This window comes from Erpetoichthys calabaricus, chromosome 1 (assembly GCF_900747795.2).
Source record: "Erpetoichthys calabaricus chromosome 1, fErpCal1.3, whole genome shotgun sequence".
Taxonomy (NCBI): Eukaryota; Metazoa; Chordata; class Cladistia; order Polypteriformes; family Polypteridae; genus Erpetoichthys; species Erpetoichthys calabaricus.
In genome coordinates, this window is record NC_041394.2 from 115383353 (window position 1) to 115397378 (window position 14026).

A 14026-nucleotide genomic window follows, 5' to 3' on the forward strand; every position below is an offset into this window, starting at 1 on the left:
GTATGAAGGTACATTGTTAATGCTCTCTTCACTTAACTGGTGTCATTTGATTCCACTCATAGACTGACTAGCAGTCAGCACTTCAGTTAGATATACCTCAAGTTCACATTACTAAAGTTTTGTTTTTATGTGTTCATATAGGTTGTAGTAAAGATGACACTCAGGAACATGGCCAAATTTATATAGTGATTAGATCATAAATATTTTGAAGAGGTGTTTTTTAAGGCATACATGGTTACTGGAAGGAGGTAATAGACAGTCACTAAAAGCTAAATTGACCAAAAATGCCAAAACTAATGTGCTCACACTAATCTCCACCTTACCTTAGCTTGTCAGCAGTGAAGATTACTCTCCTTTCCAGCAGTAAGGAAGCAAATACTCGCACCAGTAGTCTGACATGCAACGAGGAGAACAAACATTCAAAATCCACATGCTCTAATCGAGAGTCCAAGGGTCGACAAAGCTCAATAACCTAGAAATTGGTGGAGAAAAGTGAAATTTCTAACTTTTGTTGCCTTAACATTTTTGTGTAATAATTGTTTATTCAATAATGCATTTCAATGATTTTCTGTGTATGTTTGTAGTACCAGCTGTAGTATTACATCTAACGTCATCTTACACAGACAGAAAGAATGCTTTTTTATGGAACACACTTTATGTGGAAGAGGATAGGAAGTAGTGATGGGAACTCCGGCTCTTTTCAAAGCTTCGGCTCTTTTGGATCGGCTCCCTTTAAAGAGCCGGCTCTTACGGCTCCCGAATGGCTCTTCGATTAGTATCATTTGGATGCTTATATTTTAGCCTAATTAAGCAATTATGAATGGTTTGTGTATAAGCAATTTCTTATTCATTGTTTTCAGACATTACGTATTTTATGTATTTTTATGTATTTTTTACTATTGCTTAACATTTTAATAAAAGCTTTAAATGAACAACTTAACACAAAACCACAGCAAACAAATTAAATAAAGGCCAAACTCAACAACAACACAACACTATGACTCTTTGAATAAAAGTTTTTAGGCCAGGTTGGCATTCAGAAATGCCAGATGCCTCAGCTTAGATGGGCTGATGCGATTTCTCCTTTCCGTGATTATTTGTCCTGTTTTTGAGAAGACTTTCTGAGGGGACCGATGTAGCGACAATGCAAAGTCTTCCTACCATTACCTTAACCAGGCGTGGGTAGACTGCAGCCTTGGCCTCCCACCAGCTCAGTGGGTCTTCAGCTCTTTGGATGAGAGGCTCCTCAAGATAGGACCTCAACTCCAGCACAGCATCAGCTGTGGGATTTCTCCTTGCAGTGTCTCCAGTTGCTCTTTCGTCAAAGAGCCTCCACATAGCAGAAGCTTGTGGTTCCTGTGAACACGCCCCTGCTCCAATTTCTTCCTCTTGGCCCTCTGATGGAGGAGCAGACAGACTGCTGGGGTTGCATCTTGCTGCTGCTGCACTTATTCATTGAAATGCCTCATCCACAACTCTGTTGTCATTAAATGCTACCTTTTTAAACTGGGGGTCCAGAGCAGTGATTTCTGAAAGCACAGTGTTGTACTCCATCCTCAGATATATAGTTAAGGAATAATTGTTTGGGACAAAGTTTTTCTGCTAGGGAGAACATACATGGGGTTTAAGGCCTCTACAAAAGTTGTAAATCCCCTGTCCTCCACAATGGAAAATGGTTGAAAGTCGCTAGCTATCATTTTAGCCAGCTCCTCATCGACACTTATTTGTTTGTCTGGCGTCATTTGTTTTGGAATAAATGTGCTTGTTTTGGTTTGAACTGAAGACCGTGTTATACCTGCAGTTTTTTTTATACCTGCAGCAGAAGTACTTGGCTCTTTTCCAGGGTCAGTGGATGGCAAGAGAGAGGGCACGTTCTCCTCCAGTTGCACGGATGGGCAGGTGCTTCTTATATGTCTGTGCAGGTTTGTTGTTCACCCTGCTCTAACGGATATTTTCATATTACAAATTCTGCACTTAGCTTTGCAGTCTCCAATATCACTGAAATGCAGCCAGATGTTGCTTCTTTTTCGGCTTTCACTCATTTCTTCACACTTCTTTTTTTCTTCACGATGCGCTTGCATTTAAATCTGGCTCCTCGTCTGTCGCAGCGACAGGTACACAGAGCGACACTGTCCTGTACCAACACTTGCTGTCTTCAGAGCGTCTGCCCCCCTTCCTTCTTTCACATAATGGTACGATCCTAGTCCGATGTGTTGTTCGTGAACGAGCCGGCATTATGAGCCAATGTTCTGTGTGCCCATATAAGTAAAGTCCCGCCCCTGCCGAATGGATTTTCAGCAGAGCTGGGCAGGACCGACTGAAGCTTTGGCTCTGCTCGACGGGAATCGGCTCCTCTCGTTCGCTTCAAAGCATCGGCTCTTAGAGCCGGCTCGTTCGCGAACGACACATCACTAATAGCAAGTAAACACTTTGTGGTCCTACCTAAAAATGAAAGCTTTATCTTTGCTAGAAAGTCACATAAATGTTATGTTTAATTGCAGTATTTATGACAACTGTAAGCAAATAATGGTGGGAGTGTTTATTAAAGATATGGCACAGTGGATACCTATGCATGCCCCATAGAACTTCTGAGAATAAAACTACATTTTTTGAATGAAAACTAAAGGACAAGGCAATCAAGAAACTATTCTACAAAAAAAAAAACAACCTCTTGTAATTCTGTAATTTTAGAAATCTATTTCTCCTGACTCATTTTAGATAAACAATTTGATTATCAGAGCTTCAAATTCAGCAGTCTTTAGGCAACCTACCTCAGTTCCAGAGCCTGGGAGGAAGTTTTTGACAGTTATGGTTCTGCCAGGAGCAGGAAATGGAGCTTCCATTATGCTTCTCATAAATGGCTGCACAAGAGCTGGAGATATTGCCCTCCGTTTTTCTACTTCATCAAGGATCTGCCAAAACAGAAATAAAATATTTGAAGAAACTTAACAGGTACTGTAGTCAAGGCTAATTTTCTTTTAGACCAAATGATCTGGAAGGTAAAACATAAGACAAAATCATAACAATCTCTTTAAAAAACTACAGTTACAAATAACAGAAAAATACAATAACTTTTTTCTTCTGAAAACAAACAACAAAGCACCATTGATGTTTTTCACACCTGTTTTTGATTTTTGGAATTTATCATTGAACTAAAATATTTTTTAGGTTTTGTCACTGTTTCATCATGTTGTCTGTGGTAATTTTAGTCAACACTGAAATGACTAAACTGAAATATGTTACAGCCAAGAGAACAGCTATTTGTTTATCTTGTTCTTTTGGTTTGTATATTTTCATTTTTATTTTATATTATTATAACCAGTTTGCTCTGTTTCACATTGCCAATATTAAACAAACTAATTATTTAAATAAAACCATGTGTTCTTGTCCATCTACCACAGTGTGCATGCACTTCATGTGTGTGTTAGTCAGTGTTGCAATTTACAGAAAAATGGGAAACTTTAGAGAAACCTTAAAAGTCTGCCAGATTGATTTCTTGTTTTTTATAAACAACTGATGAAGATGAAATTCTTTTTAACAATAAAAACACCACCACTCTTTGTTGAGCGAGTGTCTTCAGTAACTATTCAATTCTTCTTCCTTACATCACATTTAAGACCCTCACTGCTTTGGATTTTGATGCATTACATTGGAAAATTGGATTTGTAATTCATACATTCCTCTTCACAGAGAAAAAGAAAATAGTAAACAAAACGTCTTCATTTTTTAAGTATTCACCATCCTTATTTGGTACTTGTCAAACCACTTCTGGCAGATGTAACAGTAAGAATTCTTTATAACAAGTCAATGTTTTAATATTTGCACATGGTGATAAAATAAAATTCTTCTTGCAAAATTTCTCTAACTATGTCAAGTTAATAGGGAAACAGTGATGGATATCAATTGTGAAATCTTGCTACTGATTTTTGATTAAATTAACATCAGGGCTCTTACTGAGCCAAGGCCAAAGAAAGATACCATATTTGCTTCTTTATAATATAATGCAGTGTTGCTTTGGCAGTGTGTTTTGTATTTTTGTCACGCTTGATGGAAAATGTGACGAGCTATTAGAACTTCATGTTACAGTATTCTGTTTGAATCATTTTTTTTGGCCTATGCCATGATGCATTTCAAAGTACCTGAAGTGGGCTGGAGGAAAGGGTGACTTAATTGTAAATTTACATGAACACATTGCTTTAGCATTATGGCTTAATAGCCGTTGTGAATTCTGAGTCTGTAAAATGGAGTTACATTTCCAATTTTTAATCTCTTAATATAGTGGCAGTTGACAAAAAATGTCAAAGTGTAGATTGTAAATTAAATGAGAAAATGTACTATCATTTGAAAAACAGACATCCTTTATTGTACACTAATTAACATATGGGCCCTGTAATGGACTCATGCCTTGTGTATGGCTGGTTTCTGGCTTGCAACTTCATGAAAAAGCATGTTGTCAAATAAAAGGTATTTAGTTATTATAAGTACCACTGCAAATAATGCTCTGTGCCCCCTTTAATAAATCAAATATACATCTAATTCTGACTTCTGATTTATTAATACTGTCTTTTAAATTAGTACTTTTGGTAACACTTTAGTTTACAGTAGGTAATGCAAAAATGCATCTATAAATCATTTACTCTTATGTAATAAGACCTTAATGTATAAAACATTAGTAGACAGGTTATTCATCTCTGTGCAGTGCAGCATAGTGACATGATTGTAAAATTATCTATTCATAAGAAGGATTCACAGGCCTTATACTAAATACAGTATGTTATAGCAAGATAAATGTGTCTCGTTTAAGCCACCTCAGACCAATCCAGATTGAAGTTTTGTTAGTAGGGAACATTGCAGAGAGGAATAAACACTTTACAGGTGCTTTTTAAGTGTTATGAAGACCCAAAGAAGTGTTTGTTATGGTCTTGTTACACAAAAGTAAATGAGTAATACAGTAGATGCATTTTTGAGTGTCTAAACTGAAGTGTTACTGAACTATCTATTAATTCACAAAAAAAGTGTTAAGTATGTTTTCATCTGGTACTTTTGATATCTAGCTTAAAAGTACATCAAAATACACATGTATTCTAACTTTTGAACAATTATGACATTAGAAGATACCTTTGAGAAGAGGTCAAAGCATCCCAAACGGCTCACAATACAGTAGACCTCAGGAAGTCGTCTTCCCTTTCCACTGGGCTGAAGAAACAAACAAGACACCTTAACGTGAACAGTCACGACTTCTACACAATCATGTTTTAACTATTTCAAGTAGATCTGTGACATTGTTTCTTCTGTTTTGGGGGCAAAGTCAGCTGTGAGGTTAGCTTTTCTCTCTTTTTACAAATGACAAACAAAGTACCACGTTAAATTTTATTTTGGACCTGGGAATACTTCAGGTGCCAGGGTGTAGCCCGATGGAAGTACCTCTGGGTCAATCAGAAATTCCAGAGAATAGGATATACATGTCCCTGCAGCAACCCCTGGTGGCACCCACGGGACATGAAAAGACTGTTCTATGAAACTCCAGTTCCCAGTGTGTCCTGCTGGTGTGCTTACTGGTAATGTCGCCCAGGGATGCTGACATCTATCAATGGCAGGATCTAGCAATACTTCTGGCATAGCTACTTTATACCTGCACTAATTTTGCTCCAACTAAAAAATGATAGCTTTGCTCATAATTATTTACATAATCATAATTAGAGACCATTTACCTAAAAAAAATAAAAGAGGTAGTAGAACATTATAGAAAATTAAAGAGACTTTTCATTTTCCACACATATTAATGGTCCATGTAGTTATTGTATTTTGTGACTGGTTTATTAGTAAATACACTTTTGATACTTGAATTTAAAATACACATTTTGAAACTACGGTTGTGAGCATATTCAGCACAGCCACCTGTTATGTTATTGAAAAGCCTCATACCCTGGTGCCTGAATCTTTTAGGGTAGGTTCAATTTCCTATGGCCCTGTACTGGACTTAATGGGTCCAGAAAATGAATGTATGGAAGTGAGTGTGGATTATTTATTATTGGGATGAATAAGAATATGAAACAAATTCATAATATTTGGCTGCCATTAATTTTGAGTTTTATATAGAGTACATCCTCCACATCAAATAGTCTAATATAATGTTTTATTGGCTGTAGAGTTCCTGCACCTTGTCCATATCATTGGTAATGACCAATAAAAGCAGAACGGAAAGAGTGGTGCTCAGAATTTCTACCTGGCAGCAGTACACCTTTCCGTTCTTTTTATAAATGAATGTGGCTACTTTTACTTGCACATGGTGTCTCTGTGTTCACATCATTATTTTTGTGATTGAGACATTACCTTGTGTTATTACAAGTGTCTTTCATATAGAGATTACATCCTTTTTCTGCACTTTAACATTTCTAATTCAAATAGTCTCGACTGGATATTATATAATTACTTTTGTTTATATTTTCCACACTCTTTCATCTTGAGGTAAAAACAGCACAAAACTGTTCCATAGCTTTGTAACTGCAGTCTGATGTCCTGTAGTCTGACTGACTGAGACAGCCATCATTATATGCATCATTTTATTTTCTAACCTGCTTACTAAGTTCACTGCTATGAGGAAGTATAAGTTATTTAAGCAGGACTGGGCACAATGCAGGAACCGGGCCTGGACAGTGTACTAGTCCACTGCATAGAATACTCATGTACACACCCAAACCCACTAATATCTGTTCCACATAACCTGATTTTGTGGTGGGTTGGCACCCTGCCCAGGATTGTTTCCTGCCTTGTGCCCTGTGTTGGCTGGGTTTGGCTCCAGCAGACCCCCGTGACCCTGTGTTCGGATTCAGCGGGTTGGAAAATGGATGGATGGATGGATAACCTGATTTATAAATAAAGTGGAATTCTGAGCTTTATTCTGCTTACTTTGAGAAAACACACAACACCAAAATGTAACAACAACTAATGAAATGTAGGAGTGCATACTCAAATCCCTTTACAACTTTTACAACTAGCTACACCCAAAAATACTTTTTAGAACTGAATCAAATTGTAGTAACTTACCAGTAAACGGCGACAATAGCCAAATCTTCTGCTTCCATCTTCACCAGTGAGGACAAAGGAAAATGTTTCACTAAAAAACATATCAACCAGTTAGCCAAGTTACAGCTCTAAAAGTCTGAGAAATTAAAAGTGCATTCACTCAAATTAGAGTATTACTCAAAGGACTTGCACATCAGAAATTCAAGACAATTAAAAACACATGCTCTGAATAACAGATTTGCCAAGTCAATAATCTTCTGCTGCAAATTTCCTACTACATATCTATGTCAGACAGATTCTATATTCTTACCCATTCTTTCCCTTTAAAGATTTGATTCGCATGAGATTTTTATAAAACACTTTCTAACTGCGTATTTGTATCAAGTCTGAATTTTTATGAAAGGTAGATCAAATGGAATCAATAAAAACTTTGTATAAAACACTTAGACTTCTTCAAAAGAAGTGGACACACCTAGGGAATTTTTCCACTGGCACCCAGTCTTTGGCATCTGGGAAGCAGAATTGTGGAATAACTTTAAGCTGATCTTCTGTTTCTCTTAGGAACTTAAAACATCGCTCCAGCTGTTAAAGGCAACAAACACAGAAAAAGGATAAAGTGAAAACCAAAATGTTAAAAAAATGACAAAAAAAATCCCTAGTGCACTTTAGTTAGAGTTTTTAAGGACTTGCTATAACAGATCTATTAGTTACTTATTCTAAAAATTCTTATTACATAACAGTAAGTGATGAACAAGCACACTAGAGGTACCACAAGTTTAAAGAAATCTTATTATCTGTTACCCAGCCTCAATTTAACTCTTTAAGGGCTGAATATGTTTTCCAAAAAACTCAGTTTTCTGAAAAGCACACAAAGCAATGCTTTCATACATAAATCAAGATAAAACGTCTGCTGCTATGTACTGTGGCTGCTGTTGGTGCACGTTTGGCATCTCTGGTGGCAGTGTCTGCACAAGGGCACCTCGATGGTCAGCAGGAATGCACGGTGGGCTGGCTGCCTGGCTGTCTTCACACAGCAGGTCTCTGGTGGTGGCGGTTGCAGTGTGAACGCAATACGGTTTGTACCTCTTGTCATCATAAGTGGTGGTCCTCCCAAGTGAACACTGCTGTAGGCGCATCAGCTACACAAAAGTGTTCAGCACCATGATCAGCTGGAGACCAATCAGATGATGCCGGTACCTCACTTTGATTTTCGATATCCATCTCTAGATCACTTGCATCAAACTCTGAGTCCGACAAGTCCTATTCAACAAAATTACGTAAAACATCCATGCTTTGCACATTTGCTTTGGTCTCTCGCCAGATGTCGATGCCATTTTTGGAATCGAGGTCAAATCAACAAAGCTATGTAACTTTCCTTCGAACTAAAACATAAGGGCGAGTTCTGTTGCAGTTTACAGCTGATTACTGTCCTCTACCCCTAAATTTTGACAAAAGTCGACATCAGCCCTGAAAGATTTAATCACCTGCATAGTATAGTGCAGTGGTTCTCATGTTAGGTCTTAGGGATCCTCTTGGCTACAGGTTTTGTTTCATAATGTGCAAGTCATTATTAATTGTAAATGACCTCATTGTTTTATTAGTTAGTCCATAAGAAATCAGCCCCGACACGTTGAAAGGGGCTGATCGCTACCACTGACCTTTCCTAAATTTAAGCCAGCTGATAAACAGGTTAGGTCAATATCATACCCTGCAGCTCCCCCTCATACACCCCTTTTTGAAAAAATCAGCCCAAACAGACGAATGAATATATACAGTATAAAAGCATAGCTATAAGGCAACATCCGTAAGCAATGAAAAATATATTATATAAAAAGAAAAGTCAAGAAGATGAAAAACAGCAACAATCCCTTTCCTCCCTCCCACCAACCCCAAATAACCCCAATATATGCAAATAAAAATATATGCACTGTAAAAATCATAGCCCCAGCCCCCTTCCAAAGTTCACACACAAATCCACAATTCCAGCCAAATGTTAACAGCAGGTGAAGGAATTGTAGAATGCTGGCCGGCACAAAAAAATTGAAATCTTAACTGTAACATGTTTCTCAGTCAGTCTGAGCCATTGTAAAAAAGAGGACTTCATGAGCTCACCCGAGTCTGCTAGATATAATGGAATGCAAAAATATATGTGCCTAGTGCGAACTGCTGACCTCCACCTATATAGACAGGTCTTTGGGACCTGATAGGTCTTATCTGTCTTTTGTTCCCTGATAGCTGCTCTCTTCTCCTTTTGAAAAATGGCGCGATTTATGCAAATTCCAACAGAAAAAAGAAACCGGATGTCCCTCCTTCCAGTGTGCCACTGTCAATCACAAGTTGTATGGGCTATCCTAATACCCACACAAGCAAACCAGACAGACAGCAGAAAATACATAACACTTTTTATGTGGGAGTGCTATAAGTCTTTCTTCTTCTCTTATACTGTATTGTGTGACAGGGTAAGATATACATTTATACAAATCTTAGAAGATTAGCTCTTCCCCTCGGTTTTGAGCATTTAAAGGATAAATTTAGCATTTTTCAAGTCAAAGTTATTTGTTCAGAATCATAAAATGCATTATTTTGTCACATGAACGTGCATGCTAAAGTAAAGTATTTTTTAAAGAATTTTAAAAATATATCTGTTCTTGCAGTTTAACATTTATTTCATGTAACACCAGTCCAAACATGAAAATAAAAACCTTAAAACTCACCAAATGTGTCCGTTTTTCAAGCCAAAAGTGTTATAGGGTATTGATTCACATCTTGAGATTACACACATAGTGTAAAACAGCTTATCCTAGTGGTTCTCAAATTGTGGGGCAAGCCCCCCTTATTTTACCACTCCTTATTTATTTATTTAAAGCTACTCATTTGCAAAGATCTAAGTGCATCTTATCAAATGTAAAACCATATACATAATCACCAGAAATGGCATTACAATGTTTTTCACAAACTCTGAGCAAATAACACACAGCCTGCACTAGTTTACATGTGGAAAAACAAAGGATGACACAGAGTAAGTGGTGCAAGATTAAGAATAATGTGCTAGAAGGCAGCAAGCTCACAGAAATGGCAGACCCAACAATGTATTAAAATGCAACGATAAACAGTCTTTTTTTCTTTGGCCGATGCTGACACATATCTGAGATTGAATGTACCCTAAAGGACCAATGCAACTTCCATGTTGTCTATATTAGGCACCGTTTAGGAAAAAATCAAATCCTATGATTTGAGTGAGCATCTGCTTTCAGTATGTGGCCAGCATTGCATTTAAAAATATGACAGGAAAATTATGATCTGAGTATGTATGTGGTGCCAATGCTGGCATACAGTGACAATGTTTGGCAGCAGGTAAGTAGTCAAATAAGATTTGTTACAAACAATGACAAAATGCAACCATTGATGAAACTGAACTGGATAGATAGATAGATAGATAGATAGATAGATAGATAGATAGATAGATAGATAGATAGATAGATAGATAGATAGATAGATAGATAGATAGATAGATAGATAGATAGATAGATAGATAGATAGATAGATAGATAGATAGATATTTTATTAATCCCAAGGGGAAATTCATATACTCCAGCAGCAGCATACTGATAAAAAAAACAATATTACATTAAAGAGTAATAACAATGCAGGTATAACAGACAGACAATAACTTTGAATAATGTTAACATTTACCCCCCCGGGGGGAATTGAAGAGTCGTATACTTTGGGGGAGGAACAATCTCCTCAGTCTGTCAGTGGAGCAGGACAGTGACAGCAGTCTGTCGCTGAAGCTGCTCCTCTGTCAGGAGATGATACTGTTCAGTGGATGCAGTGGATTCTCCATAATTGGCAGGAGCCTGCTGAGCGCCCGTCGCTTTGCCACAGATGTCAAACTGTCAAGCTCCATGCCTACAATAGAGCCTGCCTTCCTCACCAGTTTGTCCAGGCGTGAGGTGTCCTTCTTCTTTACGCTGCCTCCCCAGCAGACCACTGCGTAGAAGAGGGCACTCACCACAACCGTCTGATAGAACATCAGCAGCATCTTATTGCAGATGTTGAAGGACGCCAGTCTTCTAAGGAAGTATAGCCGACTCTGTCCTCTCTTGCACAGAGAATCAGTATTGGCAGTCCAGTCCAATTTATCATCCAGCTGCACTCACAGGTATTTATGGGTCTGTACCTCTGCACACAGTCACCTCTGATGATCACGGGGTCCAGGAGGGGCCTGGGCCTCCTAAAATCCACCACCAACTCCTTGGTTTTGCTGGTGTTAAGGTGTAGGTGGTTTGAGTCGCACCATTTAACAAAGTCCTTGATGAGGTTCCTATGCTCCTCCTCCTGCCCACTCCTGATGCAGCCCACGATAGCAGTGTCGTCAGCGAACTTTTGCACGTGGCAGGACTCCGAGTTATATTGGAAGTCCGATATATATAGGCTGAACAGGAGCAGAGAAAGTACAGTCCCCTGCGGCGCTCCTGTGTTGCTGACCACAATGTCAGACCTGCAGTTCCCGAGACGCACATACTGAGGTCTGTTTGTAAGATAGTCCACGATCCATGCCACTAGGTATTTTGGAGAACCAAAAGGAAGAAAATATGCAGCCTAAAGCTAAGGCAAGAATACAGACAATTGGTGATTGGTGGTGCACCTTTGGAAAACATAAAAACTCCAGCCATGAGGACCACTGTGAACAGTGTTCTCCCCAGAAATATTTTCCAGCCGGGTGGCATGAAAACATAGCTGAGTGTGCACTATTTTTAATAGGTAATTATTGTAAATTATTTTCCAGTGCTCAATATGTCTTCCTTTTTAAGGGTTGACAGTTTTGCCAGAATATTTTTATTAAATTTAAGAAGTATCTAATTCAGGATCCTGCAACCCTAACAAAATTTTTAAATAACAATTGTTATGACATCAACCAAGAGGCACAAGTATTGTCGCTGTCGGGAAGAAAAGTGAAAATAATGAAAAAGTTTGTGAAACCTAATGAAGAAAAATTTTAAAATATTCCTCAAAGCCAGCTTGCACATGCAGAAGGTGTCTTCAGTTAAATATTTATTCTTCTTTCCTTCCTAGAGGCCCAGTTGTCCGCAACTTTCCCATAATCAAAGTCCCCAGGATCTGGGCCCTCCAAGGAGATCAGCATGAGATTATTTAGCATGCTTTGATTGATGCGATTTCTCAAACATGTATTGATCCTTTTAAGGACAGAAAACCCCCTTTCACATTCAGCTGTGCTCACTGGGATCACTAGCCCAACATGAGCTGGTTTGGCTAAATTTGGAAAGGACTCTTAGAGCTCTGATGTTGTTGCCATTTTTAGTAAAATCTGTTTTGGACTGAAGTCTTTGTATGATTGACTTCTGATCATTTTTGACGAAACTGTCCATTCTTGCCTGCTACTTTCATATTTTAAAATTGGAGGGCTACCATTTTTGGAGTAATGATCAAAAAGAATTTCAGCAGACTCACTTGAATCGTGAGTTTCTGCATTGAAAACTTTTGAAAAGCTGGAAATAATTGGCATGTCAGGGAATCTTGCATCTAGGTGCTTGACAGCTGTCTCTAGGTATTTATCATATATTGCAGTTTTGAATGACATTACATCACTCTGTGTATAAACAATGCGGAGATCTGATCATTCTTCTGCCAGACAATGATGAAGGCTTTGAAAATATCTCTCAAGAGTGTCTTTCAACTCCATGATGGACAATTTTGTGGTGAGCAAAATTGGCTCAATTTCAGTAAGATTGATTTTCTTGCCTTTGCCAAGCTTTAGCTAAGTTGGACAACAAAGGTAATACGTCTGAAAGCATCATCAGAGAGAAAACAAAATTGTACGTTTTAATACATCTGCTTAATCCTTCAGCTGTGATGTCATTTCGTTCAGTGGCCTCAGCTATGCCACTCCTCATACACTGTCGTAGTGACTGTACTGCAGAGTCATGAGACAGCCATCTAGTGTCACTGGCCATTTTCAGCTTAATCTGGGGAATGTTCAGAATATTTTGAATTTCCGTTAAACCAGCCATCCTAACCGAAGAATTTTGTAAGAAATAGAACAGCTGCCTTAAGATGTCGTTCAGTTTTGTTAAATAAGGTACAGCAGCTGCTGCTTGGGCACTTGCAAGGGCCAATCAGTGGTTTACACAGTGGTAGTTGACCATGAGTCCAGATGTTTTATCTTTAAGCAGTTTTACCACACCTTTCTGTTATCCCAATCATAACAGCCACTCCATCTGACCCTAGTCCAACCAGATTAGCAGTTTTCAATCCTAGAGAGTCCATAGTCTCACTTAGTGTGTTGGTTATAGTCTCTGCTTTGCCATCAATCATATTGCGGGTTGATACAAAATTAATTCTGACCTCTTTAGTGACCTGGCAAACATATTTAATGTAAATAATTAATTGTTTTACAACTGAGATGTCTGTGATTTCATCACACAGAATACTGAAAAAATTTTCAGCGTGTATATTTTTCAGTATGTTAGACTTTATTTCTGATGCTAAGACATCCAGCAGCTCTTGCATTATTCTTTCAGAGGTGTAATGTGCATTTTTACCAACATTGACATGTTGTATAAAGGAACAACCCATTTCTTTACAGTGTTACAACAACTTTTCAAACAACGTTGTATCTGGCAACTCATTTTTTGCCAACCAATGCATGGATCTTAAAGCTCCCACAAAGGCATCTATCTGTAAATTATTTAACACAGATACAGATCTTTCAATTTGACCGATTCCAGTTTGCTGTAATACATGCTTTCCTAAAAGGTCAGCAGAAGACTCAATGTGCGTTTTCATTTTTTCATGGTCCAGCAAGCTTTCTTTTCGAATTCTTGTGCATGGCACGTTTACCAAAGGTAACTCCCTCCTTGGGGGGTGTTTGTTTGAATATTTCATGCACAATGAGCAATATATACCATTTTCTTTGTCCATTAGCCAATCAAAATCTGTAAACCATTGTTTGTTTATGCCAGATAAGCGGTGCTTAGAT

General features: G+C 38.1%; 2 protein-coding genes across 3 annotated transcripts in view; both read right to left on the minus strand.

Moving 5' to 3' along the window:
- Nucleotides 1–14026, minus strand: part of tulp3 (tubby-related protein 3) — a 470805-nt gene that overhangs the window by 111209 nt on the left and 345570 nt on the right. The gene's annotated exons all lie outside the window — the stretch shown is intronic.
- The window catches only part of si:dkey-82f1.1 (DENN domain-containing protein 2A), a 148566-nt gene that overhangs the window by 32978 nt on the left and 101562 nt on the right, over nucleotides 1–14026 (minus strand). For both annotated transcript variants that reach the window (XM_028805490.2, XM_028805480.2), the window contains exons 10-14: nucleotides 7499–7608; nucleotides 7048–7117; nucleotides 5119–5196; nucleotides 2772–2912; nucleotides 324–472 (exon numbers count right to left, since the gene is read on the minus strand). In XM_028805490.2, the coding sequence (XP_028661323.1) occupies nucleotides 324–472; nucleotides 2772–2912; nucleotides 5119–5196; nucleotides 7048–7117; nucleotides 7499–7608 (548 nt within the window). The remainder of the gene's footprint in view (nucleotides 1–323; nucleotides 473–2771; nucleotides 2913–5118; nucleotides 5197–7047; nucleotides 7118–7498; nucleotides 7609–14026) is intronic.